The sequence below is a fragment of the Phoxinus phoxinus genome, assembly GCF_949152265.1.
Source record: "Phoxinus phoxinus genome assembly, chromosome: 21".
Lineage (NCBI taxonomy): Eukaryota > Metazoa > Chordata > Actinopteri > Cypriniformes > Leuciscidae > Phoxinus > Phoxinus phoxinus.
The window spans coordinates 7,818,329-7,831,620 of NC_136896.1; the positions used below are offsets into that span (position 1 = coordinate 7,818,329).

The following is a 13,292-nucleotide window of genomic DNA, read 5'->3' on the forward strand; positions in this document are numbered from 1 at the left end:
TTGTGATGAAAGTGTACTTACTTTAAGTTAAACTTAATTAGACATTATAACAAAGTGCATTTGTAAAAAGTGCACTTAAGTGTGTTTATAAATATTGTGATGAAAGTGTACTTACTTTAAGTTAAACTTAATTAGACATTATTACAAAGTGTATTTGTAAAAAGTGCACTTAAGTGTGTTAAGAAATATTGTGATGAAAGTGTACTTACTTTAAGTTAAACTTAATTAGACATTATTACAAAGTGCATTTGTAAAAAGTGCACTTAAGTGTGTTAAGAAATATTGTGATGAAAGTGTACTTACTTTAAGTTCAACTTAAGTAGACATTATTACAAAGTGCATTTGTAAAAAGTGCACTTAAGTGTGTTAAGAAATATTGTGATAAAAGTGTACTTACTTTAAGTTCAACTTAATTAGACATTATTACAAAGTGTATTTGTAAAAAGTGCACTTAAGTGTGTTAAGAAATATTGTGATGAAAGTGTACTTACTTTAAGTTCAACTTAATTAGACATTATTACAAAGTGCATTTGTAAAAAGTGCACTTAAGTGTGTTAAGAAATATTGTGATGAAAGTGTACTTACTTTAAGTTCAACTTAATTAGACATTATTACAAAGTGCATTTGTAAAAAGTGCACTTAAGTGTGTTAAGAAATATTGTGATGAAAGTGTACTTACTTTAAGTTAAACTTAATTAGACATTATTACAAAGTACATTTGTAAAAAGTGCACTTAAGTGTGTTAAGAAATATTGTGATGAAAGTGTACTTACTTTAAGTTCAACTTAATTAGACATTATTACAAAGTGCATTTGTAAAAAGTGCACTTAAGTGTGTTAAGAAATATTGTCATTAAAGTGCATTCCCTTTAAGTACACTTAAGTGGTATTTAATTTGAACTATATTATATTATCTGCAAGTGCACTTTTCAAAAAGTATACTTTTATGATATTAAGCACACAAAAAGTACGCTTTCAATACAATTAAGCACACTTCTTTTTCACAAGGGAAATGATGGCTATTTCTGGCACTGTATCTGTCCTACTTTGTAACTTCTACTGTGTTCATTTTATGCGTGGTTCCAATTGAGTAAATAACATCCAGTTATCTTTTGAGCTAGCTAGTGGTATGAAAACATTTAGGCCATGTACTATTTTTAGAAGGTGCTTATCATATGTTTATTTATTTATGTTGCTCTGATTTTCTGCAGTGATCTGGCTTTAAGAAATTGCCTGCTAACATCAGACATAAATGTCAAGATTGGAGACTATGGACTATCGCACAAGAAGTACAAGGTATGTACATTTAAATCTATACATTTTTTTTCTGTACAGTTTTGATATATATCTATAATATCTATAAACGCATAAACATGAGTTTTAGATTACATTAATTTACTTTTCAAAGTTAGTTTTGAGCTTTTTCACTCTTCATATCTGTTCGTCCCCAGGACGACTATTTTGTGACATCAGACCAGACCTGGATTCCTTTACGCTGGATTGCCCCTGAACTGGTGGATGAGGTTCATGGTAACTTGCTGGTTGTGGACCAAACCAAGGAAAGCAACATCTGGTCTGTATCTTTACTCAATGCTACAACAAATAGCTAATTTTTGCATCTGTGTGCAGGAAGTATAACAAATATAATGTTGAATTTAGGCCTTTGTTTTGCAGTTAGGCTGTTTAGGAAGAATGCACCACCTCTTTAATAACCAATATTATTGTAGTGTCTATATGGCTAGATAGAAAACAAGTCATTATTGATTGATGCATTAATTGCTATTAGTTAACAGAATACGTTGTATTTTCTCTCTGTACATAGGTCACTTGGTGTAACCATCTGGGAGCTGTTTGAGTTGGGGAGTCAGCCGTACCGCCATTATTCAGACCGACAGGTTCTCAGCTATGCTGTGAAGGACCAACAATTGAAGCTGCCCAAGCCACTTCTTAAGTACCCTCTTGCTGACCGCTGGTGGGTGTCTAATAAACCTTATGGTGCTCTTCTTACTCATTTAATTAACCGTTACCTAGAGTTAGAGCCCTGAATTTTCACTTCGCTAGAGTTTTTACATTTTCACTCGTTTTTAAAAAAACTCGTTGCTCTTAAAACTATTTTAATTCTCTATTTTCAGATCACATTCATAATCAAATTTCTTTCATAGATGTGATACAGTGTACACTGCAAAACACTGTAACACAATGTACTCTATATTTTAATAATTAATAATATCATTTTCCAGTTACAATCTCTACAAATTCTGATGGTATCTTCGCCTTCGTGTACTTGTATGTAGCAGCCACCCGTTACAAATGTAAACAAATTAAAAACAGGTGAAAAAAAATCTCCCAGCCTTACTAAAAAATACTATTATATTTAATATACAAACTATTAACAAATGTAATCTCATATGCGGTGTTGCTTCTCAAGTAAATGTATCTTGTTTAAAAAAAAGTGATTTATTTTTACTGAGAAATAGATCAAAAGACCTAAAAGCTCATTAAGAAGTTAATTTTGCAGTGTATTTTTCAAAGTGTTTGTGTTTTACCAGGTATGAAGTAATGCAGTTCTGTTGGCTTCAGCCTGACCAGAGGCCCAATTCAGAAGAAGTTCATCTGCTGCTTAGTTATCTATGTGCCAAAGGAGCCAGTGAGGCTGAGGAAGACTTCGAGAGACGCTGGAACTCCTTGAGACCAAACACAAGTCATGCTAATCTCCATGGAGCTGGTGCTCTTGCAATCAACATGCCCCTCTCATCCACCACTTCATCATTCCCCCTACTGGAGCAGTTCCCCACTGGAGACGGCTACCATTCGGAATCTGGAGATGACATCCTGACAGTTACTGAAACCAGCCATGGCCTCAACTTTGAGTACAAGTGGGAGCAGGCACAGGCTGAACAGCACTACCATTCCTCATCCACCACAGGCACTTTGGGTCAAAGCAATCCCCACTGTCAGGAGGTCTACTACCCTCCAGGTGGAATAGTGGGGGGCTGTTCTGTTGAAGGACTCGCCCTAGGTGTTTCTCCTTTATATTATGAGCCCAAACAACTACATACCCCTGTCGTGGTACCAGTCCTGAGTGCCCATAGTCCACCAGTGAGTAATGAATACTATATCCGCATTGAGGAACCAATACAAAGCAATATTGATATGAACTTCACCATGTGTGCTTACAGTCCAGAGTTCGGGGGCAGCAATGGAAGCTTTCTAACAGGTAGTGGAGACTCTGGGGAGTGTATAATCTGTCCCCCTGAAGCTAAACCAGACATGTATTGGTCAGCAGATGTCCATAAAAGCAGTGCCTATGATTCTGATACCAGTCCCGCCATGTCTTTAACTATGGAGCCTCTTTTGGGACATGGTAGCCCCCTTAGGGCATGGGAGTCTGGTCACTATGTCTCATACAAAGACAGGGATGGAGGTTACTACTATGAACCATCACCTCCTAAGGTCATGGAGCACTACCTGATACGAGACCCAACACAGCCTCCACACGAGAGCTGGGGGTCTCGAAGCCTGAGACAGGCACTTGGGGAACTGGAGGACCCTTTAGGCATCTCAACATCACATGGAAGTCCTCCACAAGGCTATACTGATCCTTACTTGGAGAACATCCAAGGCTCCATTATAGGAAAGAATGTTACAGGAGGATACTATGATATGATGGGCTCCTTGAGGAAAACTATGCCAGGTAGCCACTCAGTTTGTATTGACATGGCGTCAGGTGGTGCTATATTTGTAGGACGAGATGACAGCGACTCTGATGAAGAGGAAGACATTTTTGTTGAGAGGCGAGGAAGAAGCTGGTCCACCGGCAATCCAGCAAATACAAACACAATGACTTTGCATCAGAGGCAGGGGTCTTGTCTCCAGGGTTCATATGCAGACTTCCACTACACTATGCCAATGACAGACATTGAGGATACATGGCCAGAAGAGCAGACCCTGCCGTACCATATGGCTAAACCTGTTGACTACTTGGAGACAACGGTCAAAAGCAACACTTGCTTGGTGCACGGAAGACACATAACTTCAAACCCTTCACCCGAGTGCAACTCGTATATCCATATGTGCCATGAACCCAGAGAGGCTGAAGTATATCCTGTACCATGTTGTCAAGCTTTGAGCAGTTCACATTTTGTAGACCCTCTAACAGGAACACTTGTGAGGAACTGCTTCATGATCGACTGTATTCCAGGGAAACCCATGACATTGCCCCCAAAAAACCAACATCTAGGCCAAGCACCTTTATCTGCTGGACATATAGTCTCCAAAATAGAGTCATCAAGGGAAGGAGCCAAAGAGTTTGACATTTCGGAGCAATATGTGGATATTGCGGCAGGGGAAACCAACTTAAAACAAGAAAAAGCTTTGCATCAAGATGCATCTCCAGCAGATCCTAAAACTGAAATTACTGCCATCCCTTCACAGTTGATAACATCCCTATCAGAGTTACCCAAATCAGAGCCAGAGTCAGAGTTGAGTAAGACAGCGGACAGTGGTGTGGACCGTGGATGCTCTAGTATCAGCCTAGTAGAGATTGATGATTGCAGCGATGATGACATCACTGATGTAACCTCAGGGATTTTTTGTGAATTCACAGTAGAAGCAGAAAATGTTGACTACGCCAATCCAACATTCAAGTCACTACAAAAGCAGGTTGGTACCCCTGATTCCATGGACTCCATTGACATACCATCTATAGCATGTTCTTGTGAGACACTCAGTCCTGCCTCCATCCACCCATCAAGCTCTCCCAAGACTGTGGACAGTGGTTATGACACCGAAAACAATGAATCTCCAGAGTTTGTCCTAAAGGAACCCCATGAGCTACAAGATTCCAAGGCTTTTATCCAACCATTGGGAAAAGTAACATCTGGGACTAACTTTGTCAGCGAAGAACAAGAGATTAAAAGGGCAGAGGATGAGAAGCTAGAGTGCAATGTTGATACTGTAATGGCCTTTACAACATCTGAGAGCAATGATGGAGAGCTGAAAGCACTGAGTGATAAAACTCCATACAGAGATTCGGCCTACTTCTCTGACTATGATGCCGGGAAAGATAAAGAAAGCGAAGAGGACATCAATGAACTTGATGATCAGAATGATGGACTGGAGGAAATTACAGATAAAGAGGAGCTACTTCAACCACAGAATGAGACCGAGGGAGAGGAATATTGTATGCCATCTACAAGGGACCATGAAAATACTCCAGAAAAGGCTGATGATTCCACTTCAAACAATCCATCTAAGATAGATGAAGGTGTGTCTGCTTGCGACACAATCTGTAGTGTGTCCCTCTCACCTCCTGATAATGAAGTGTCTGCCATAAAAGATAATTTTGATGGTGATGATGAAAATCTTGGTATAGATTCAGATCTTTCTGCAGTACTTGCGGCACCAAAATCTGAAGTATCTGATTCAAATACTTTTCCTGGTCCTGATGTAAAGCAAGAGGACTCTTTCACGCAAGTTGGCATTGAAGATAGTCCGACTCTTGACCAAGTAACTTCTGAGGGCGATGTTGTAAACACCAAAATTGAGTCCATTTCAGAGGTCCTCACTGATGAGAATGAAGCGGCCATATTCAAAGATGTGGGCTGTACTATTTTGTCTGAAGAGGAATTAGCGTCTCAGAAGGAAACAGCAGAAAGGAACAGTTTCTCTAGACATGAGGGGCTGGAATCCAGGAGGAAGGACTGTGAAGAAGGAGGACGTAAAAGAAGCTCCATACGTTCTGGCTCTCCTCCCCCTCCATTAGAAGGACGGGTATCTCCCACAGATGGAGAGGAGGCAGATGAGGAAGATGGTGACTCTGAAGACAGCGATGAATCTGATGAGGAGCTGCGCACATACAGCATCCAGGAGCAGAGCGAAGAAAGCGAGGATGAGATCTTGACCGTTCCTATTATTGTGAGCGATTGCAGTGATGCACACAAACTCAGAAGCCTACTTAAGATACCAATGGTGCTCAGTGATTCACTGTCTGATGAAATGGAAAGCAAAAAGAAGGTGGTGTCATTCTTCGATGATGTCACCGTCTTTCTGTTTGACCAGGTATGTTTTGTCCAGATATTTCAAGACAGTTTTCGATGACATATTGAATCACATTTGAGTACTTTTTAAGTTTAATCATACAATTTTGTGTCAATGCCTCCAGGAAAGTCCAACCAGAGAGTTGGTAGATCACAGTTTTCCCTTGGGTGGAGAGACAAGCAAATCGAGCGTAAAGAGTAAAGTGCAAAACCAACAGGAAAAAGTCAATGCCTCAGATGACTCTTCTGATGGAAACATATCAGAAGAGAGTAAGCTTCTTCTTCTTTTTTCACTGCACAAAATATTTAAGTATCTATCACACTATCTATTTAACATCCTTCTTTGTCTTTGATCTTAGGTGCAGGGTTTGAATGGGAGGATGATTTCCCATTGTTGCCCCTTCCCACATCTTCTGAGGGGTCTTCACCGGACATCACTGCAAAGCCGAGCCTGCCGACCGGCATCACTAAACCTGTTGCACAAGTCTCTCGTTTTACCATTTCTCCATCCAATGTGTCACGTTTCTCCATTACACATGTCTCGGATTCAGATATGGATTCTGCATGAGGTGAGACAGCACGTTTGAAGCAGTGTTTTTATCATTAACGGACGCAAAAACATTAAAACATTTGTATATAAAATATACAATTTAATGAAACCCTATTCTAGTACACACCAAAAAGAAAATGAAGACTGAGATAATAGGACCCCTTTAAACCGTATACATTATATTAAAATAATAAATTGGAAACTATATTAACAGGCTTAAAGTACATAATGTTTCGATTTTTTAAGTTTGACTACGTGTTACATATTTTGTCTTTGAATAGATTTATTCTACAGTAAAAGCTTTTTTTATTCTCCAAAAGCTTTAGACATTTATTATGCGATAATATGTGATAAGTTAATGAAAAGTTGTGTTTTTCCTCTATTTTAAAGGTAGCAGTGAAGACGGGGAAAGAGAGTGAATCATCATACTAATGCCAACAGTGAGCTGCACTGACAGACCCCTCAGTAAGAAGAAGGTTTGGATCTCTTTTGGAAACCGTTTTTGGATTTCCTCAAAGACAGTGCCACTTAATGTCAGCAAACACTTCAGAGCAGAACCTTTTAAAAAGGGCCCAGAAGAAAAAACATGTGGAAATGACTAAACATATTAACAAACACAAACTAAAATTTAGCATATTATAAATGAAAGAGAATTTGGGTGGATCTGCTTTGCTCATATGGACCTACTGAAAACTGACTGTGACTGTTTACAACATCATATACTGTATTTTTGGAAAGTGTTTGAAAAGACGCTAAAGGTATCACTGCATCAAAAATTTAAAGAGACCATCTGAGCGAAATGTAACAAAACTAAACCGATCTGATTTTTACTGTGAAATACCAATGCAGTGTTGTTTGAAAAGGAAAGGGTATTTAAGTGTTTTCATGACTACAATGAAGTTCACGACACACAGCTGCCTTGTGTATGTCACCTGCCTGAGAGTAGCATTGTGTTATGGTGACATGGCATTCTGAAACCACTTTTATGATTTTATTAATAATCACACTTTATCATCAAATCTCTTTCTTCATAATTTGCTTAGTGTTTTAGATCATGTTTGTTATTTATTTACTTATTACTCAGTGTTCCAAATGAAATCAATTGCACATGAGGCAAATGACTTTGATATTTTTTGCTGTTCATAGCAGAAATCAGGTTCCATGCTAAATCCATGAAATAATATATAAAAATGAAATGATTACCTTTTTAAAGGATTGAAGTTTTAAGAGTAGGCAAGTAGAAAATCTTCATAATACTCAAAAATAAATATCAAACAATATATAATTGACAACATATTATGTAATGGGGGATTTAAATGGTCTGACATGTATTTAATGATGTATTTAGAGTGGCTAAGGGACACTTAAGCTAAATCATCATCATTAACATTAATGTAGCCATTTGAATCATATTATTAAAAAAAAAACAAAGGTGATTACAAATGACCAGAAAGTGTTGCACTTTACCTGTATTCACCCTGTTAAAATGATGCTGTACATGCCTGCTATCTTTGGAGGATTGAAGCCGGGTTGTATTATGATCAGGGTGTTAATAATATACATAAAGAGTGTTATTTATTAGCCAACACATGTTTTATATATCCTTGAACATTGAAATGCTTTTTAGCATTGCAAGCTGCAACGCTTAACAGAATGTCATGCTGAACTAGATGTTGGACTTTATAAATTGACCAATAGGAACAATTTAAACTGCTGAACAAAATGGACATGATCTTGTGACCTTTTTTCACATATGGTTGGGAAACAACACATCGGACGTGATCAAGGAGGACGAGCCTGCAGATGTAACTGAGAACAGTGTACAGTGCGGAGGGATTGGATGCTACCTGCACACTTCTGTGCGTTAAATCTCCATACGCTACTCTCGATATGTTCTGTTTGTTTGCCCGTGAAGGCGTTTATTCTATGTAACCGTCTAGCTTAGATTGAACTAGACAACAGTCTGTACTATTTTTGTATTTGATTCAACAATTTTAAACTACTGAAAGATCAAATGGGAACTCAGGAGGTAAAGGAAAAGTATGTGTTTTCTGCCAAAGAAATGTATCACGTGATATGGCACACGCCGGACTGGTGTCCCTGTTATTCTGATCCAGAGCGGCAGATTCACTGATTTTTGTCCCTGGGAAACTTGCCTGTACGATGGTTTTGAATTGCAGTATCATGTTAAGCGAGAGTGGTTGTAAGTCTGTTCCTCAAATGTGTCAAACTTAGTGAGAAAAATAAAACTATTCTGTTTGACGGTTATCTCTTGCAGTTTTTTATCTTTTAGGGGTTCTCATGTCATCGCTTTATGGATTTAGTTTTAATTAATGAGGTTTTTTTAATTCATATTTTTATTTTGATTAAATTTGCCTATACCCGATGTGAGCGTCGCCCGATGGTCGTTTAATGACAAGCCTTAAAGGTACTTTTCATTTTGAAAAAAGGGATTCATTTTTGAAAAGTAGCGATTCATTTTGATAAAAGTAGCGATTCATTTTTTGAAAAGTAGCGATTCTTTTCGAAAAACTAGCGATTCATTTTTTGAAAAGTAGCGATTCATTTTTTAAAAGTAGCGATTTATTTTTTAAAAGTAGCGATTCATTTTTTAAAAGTAGCGATTCATTTTTTGAAAAGTAGCGATTCATTTTGAAAAAGTAGCGATTCATTTTTTAAAAGTAGCGATTCATTTTTTAAAAGTAGCGATTCATTTTTTGAAAAGTAGCGATTCATTTTTTGAAAAGTAGCGATTCATTTTGAAAAAGTAGCGATTCATTTTTTAAAAGTAGCGATTCATTTTGAAAAAAGTAGTGATTCATTTTTTGAAAAGTAGCGATTCTTTTTTAAAAAGTAGCGATTCATTTTTTAAAAGTAGCGATTCATTTTTTGAAAAGTAGCGATTCATTTTTTAAAAGTAGCGATTCATTTTGAAAAAAGTAGCGATAATTTTTTTGAAAAGAAGCGATTCTTTTCGAAAAAGTAGCGATTCATTTTTAAAAAAAAGTAGCGATTCTTTTTTTAAAAGTAGCGATTCATTTTTTAAAAGTAGCGATTAATTTTTTTGAAAATTAGCGATTCTTTTTTTAAAAGTAGCGATTCATTTTTTAAAAAAGTAGCGATTCATTTTTTTGAAAAGTAGCGATTCATTTTTTGAAAAGTAGCGATTCTTTTCGAAAAAATAGCGATTCTTTTTTTAAAAGTTGCGATTCTTTTTTTGAAAAGTAGCGATTCATTTTTTGAAAAGTAGCGATTCATTTTTTGAAAAGTAGCGATTCTTTTCGAAAAAGTAGCGATTTCATTTTTATTTTACAGGGGGAACAGAATCCGACGGCCAAAAAACAGCCGTCGAAATCCGTTCCCCCTGCATTTTTTACACAAGGAGGATCTTCTAATATCTTTCAAAGTGCTTTATTTCCAATGTTGCCACAGCCTAGTGGTCCAGACATTAAGAGCTGAAGATTTTTAGGAGACACAAGTTCAAATCCCGGCTCGCTGGCTTTTTTTTAATCCAATATTTTCCTTTCACAATAAAAGGTAAAAACTCGAAAATATATTTCTTTAAACTGGTGCCAGGTAAGCTCCATCCCCACACAAAATAAAATAAGATTTTTTAAGCCACTACAACGCCTCTCATAATGGGAGTGGGGGAACGGATTCCGACAGCTGTTTTTTTTTTTCAGGGGGAACAGAATCCGACGGCCAAAAAACAGCCGTCGAAATCCGTTCCCCCTGCATTTTTTACACAAGGAGGATCTTCTAATATCTATCAAAGTGCTTTGAATTCCAAGGTTGCCACAGCCTAGTGGTCCAGACATTAAGAGCTGAATATTTTTAGGTGACACAAGTTCAAGTCCCGGCTCGCTGGCTTTTTTTTATCCAATATTTTCCTTTCACAATAAAAATGTAAAAAAAATCGAAAATATATTTCTTTAAAATGGTGCCAGGTAAGCTCCATCCCCACACAAAATAAAATAAGATTTTTTTAAGCCACTACAACGCCTCTCATAATGGGAGTGGGGGAACGGATTCCGACAGCTGTTTATTTTACAGGGGGAACAGAATCCGACGGCCAAAAAAACAGCCGTCGAAATCCGTTCCCCCTGCATTTTTTACACAAGGAGGATCTTCTAATATTTATCAAAGTGCTTTATTACCAAGGTTGCCGCAGCCTAGTGGTCCAGGCACTGACATTTAGAGCCAACGATTTTTAGGTGACCCAAGTTCAAGTCCCGGCTCGCGGGCACTTTTTTTAATCCAATATTTTCCTTTCACAATAAAAGGTAAAAACTCGAAAATATATTTCTTGAAACTGGTGCCAGGTAAGCTCCATCCCCACACAAAATAAAATAAGATTTTTTTAAGCCACTACAACGCCTCTCATAATGGGAGTGGGGGAACGGATTCCGACAGCTGTTTTTTTTTACAGGGGGAACAGAATCCGACGGCCAAAAAACAGCCGTCGAAATCCGACCGTTCCCCCTGTATTTCTTACCCAAGGAGAATCTTCTAATATCTATCAAAGTTCTTTGAATTCCAAGGTTGCCACAGCCTAGTGGTCCAGACATTAAGAGCTGAAGATTTTTAGGAGACACAAGTTCAAATCCTGGCTAGCTGGCTTTTTTTAATCCAATATTTTCCTCTCACAATAAAAGGTAAAAACTCGAAAATATATTTCTTTAAACTGGTGCCAGGTAAGCTCCATCCCCACACAAAATAAAATAAGATTTTTTAAGCCACTAAAACACCTCATATTTGGAGTGGGGGAACGGATTCCGACAGCTGTTTATTTTACAGGGGGAACAGAATCTGACGGCCAAAAAACAGCCGTCGAAATCCGTTCCCCCTGCATTTTTTACACAAGGAGGATCTTCTAATATCTATCAAAGTGCTTTGAATTCCAAGGTTGCCACAGCCTAGTGGTCCAGACATTAAGAGCTGAATATTTTTAGGTGACACAAGTTCAAGTCCCGGCTCGCTGTCTTTTTTTATCCAATATTTTCCTTTCACAATAAAATGTAAAAACATCGAAAATATATTCTTTAAACTGGTGCCAGGTAAGCTCCATCCCCACACAAAATAAAATAAGATTTTTTTAAGCCACTACAACGCCTCTCATAATGGGAGTGGGGGAACGGATTCCGACAGCTGTTTATTTTACAGGGGGAACAGAATCCGACGGCCAAAAAACAGCCGTCGAAATCCGTTCCCCCTGTATTTCTTACACAAGGAGGATCTTCTAATATCTATCAAAGTGCTTTATTTCCAATGTTGCCACAGCCTAGTGGTCCAGACATTAAGGGCTGAAGATTTTTAGGAGACACAAGTTCAAATCCCGGCTCGCTGGCTTTTTTTTAATCCAATATTTTCCTTTCACAATAAAAGGTAAAAACTCGAAAATATATTTCTTGAAACTGGTGCCAGGTAAGCTCCATCCCCACACAAAATAAAATAAGTTTTTTAAGCCACTACAACGCCTCTCATAATGGGAGTGGGGGAACGGATTCCGACAGCTGTTTTTTTTACAGGGGGAACAGAATCCGACGGCCAAAAAACAGCCGTCGAAATCCGTTCCCCCTGCATTTTTTACACAAGGAGGATCTTCTAATATCTATCAAAGTGCTTTGAATTACAAGGTTGCCACAGCCTAGTGGTCCAGACATTAAGAGCTGAAGATTTTTAGGAGACACAAGTTCAAATCCCGGCTCGCTGGCTTTTTTTTAATCCAATATTTTCCTTTCGCTTAATTTTTTTAAAAGTAGCGATTCTTTTTTAAAAAGTAGCGATTTATTTTTTAAAAAGTAGCGATTCATTTTTTTGAAAAGTAGCGATTCATTTTTTGAAAAGTAGCGATTCTTTTCGAAAAATTAGCGATTCTTTTTTTAAAAGTAGCGATTCTTTTTTTAAAAGTAGCGATTCTTTTTTTAAAAGTAGCGATTCATTTTTTTAAAGTAGCGATTCTTTTTTTAAAAGTAGCGATTCATTTTTTGAAAAGTAGCGATTCTTTTCGAAAAAGTAGCGATTCATTTTTTGAAAAGTAGCGATTCATTTTGAAAAAAGTAGCGATTCTTTTCGAAAAAGTAGCGATTCATTTTTTGAAAAGTAGCGATTCATTTTGAAAAAAGTAGCGATTCTTTTCGGAAAAGTAGCGATTTCATTTTTATTTTACAGGGGGAACAGAATCCGACGGCCAAAAAACAGCCGTCGAAATCCGTTCCCCCTGTATTTCTTACACAAGGAGGATCTTCTAATATCTAACAAAGTGCTTTATTTCCAAGGTTGCCAAAGCCTAGTGGTCCAGGCACTGACATTTAGAGCCAAAGATTTTTAGGTGACCCAAGTTCAAGTCCCGGCTCGCTGGCTTTTTTTTAATCCAATATTTTCCTTTCACAATAAAAGGTAAAAACATCGAAAATATATTTCTTGAAACTGGTGCCAGGTAAGCTTCATCCCCAAACAAAATAAAATAAGATTTTTTTATGCCACTACAACGCCTCTCATAATGGGAGTGGGGGAACGGATTCCGACAGCTGTTTATTTTACAGGGGGAACAGAATCCGACGGCCAAAAAACAGCCGTCGAAATCCGTTCCCCCTGCATTTTTTACACAAGGAGGATCTTCTAATATCTATCAAAGTGCTTTGAATTCCAAGGTTGCCACAGCCTAGTGGTCCAGACATTAGGAGCTGAAGAATTTTAGGAGAC

General features: G+C 37.7%; 1 protein-coding gene across 5 annotated transcripts in view; it reads left to right on the forward strand.

Annotated features, from left to right (window-relative positions):
* aatkb (apoptosis-associated tyrosine kinase b) overlaps window positions 1-8,849 on the forward strand; it is a 59,136-nt gene extending 50,287 nt beyond the window's left edge. For all 5 annotated transcript variants that reach the window (XM_079594564.1, XM_079594565.1, XM_079594567.1 and 2 more), the window contains 7 exons: window positions 1,211-1,295; window positions 1,451-1,572; window positions 1,822-1,971; window positions 2,549-6,059; window positions 6,163-6,307; window positions 6,397-6,606; window positions 6,978-8,849. In XM_079594564.1, the coding sequence (XP_079450690.1) occupies window positions 1,211-1,295; window positions 1,451-1,572; window positions 1,822-1,971; window positions 2,549-6,059; window positions 6,163-6,307; window positions 6,397-6,605 (4,222 nt within the window). In that variant the 3' untranslated portion in view covers window position 6,606; window positions 6,978-8,849. The remainder of the gene's footprint in view (window positions 1-1,210; window positions 1,296-1,450; window positions 1,573-1,821; window positions 1,972-2,548; window positions 6,060-6,162; window positions 6,308-6,396; window positions 6,607-6,977) is intronic.
* Window positions 8,850-13,292: the final 4,443 nt, after the last annotated feature.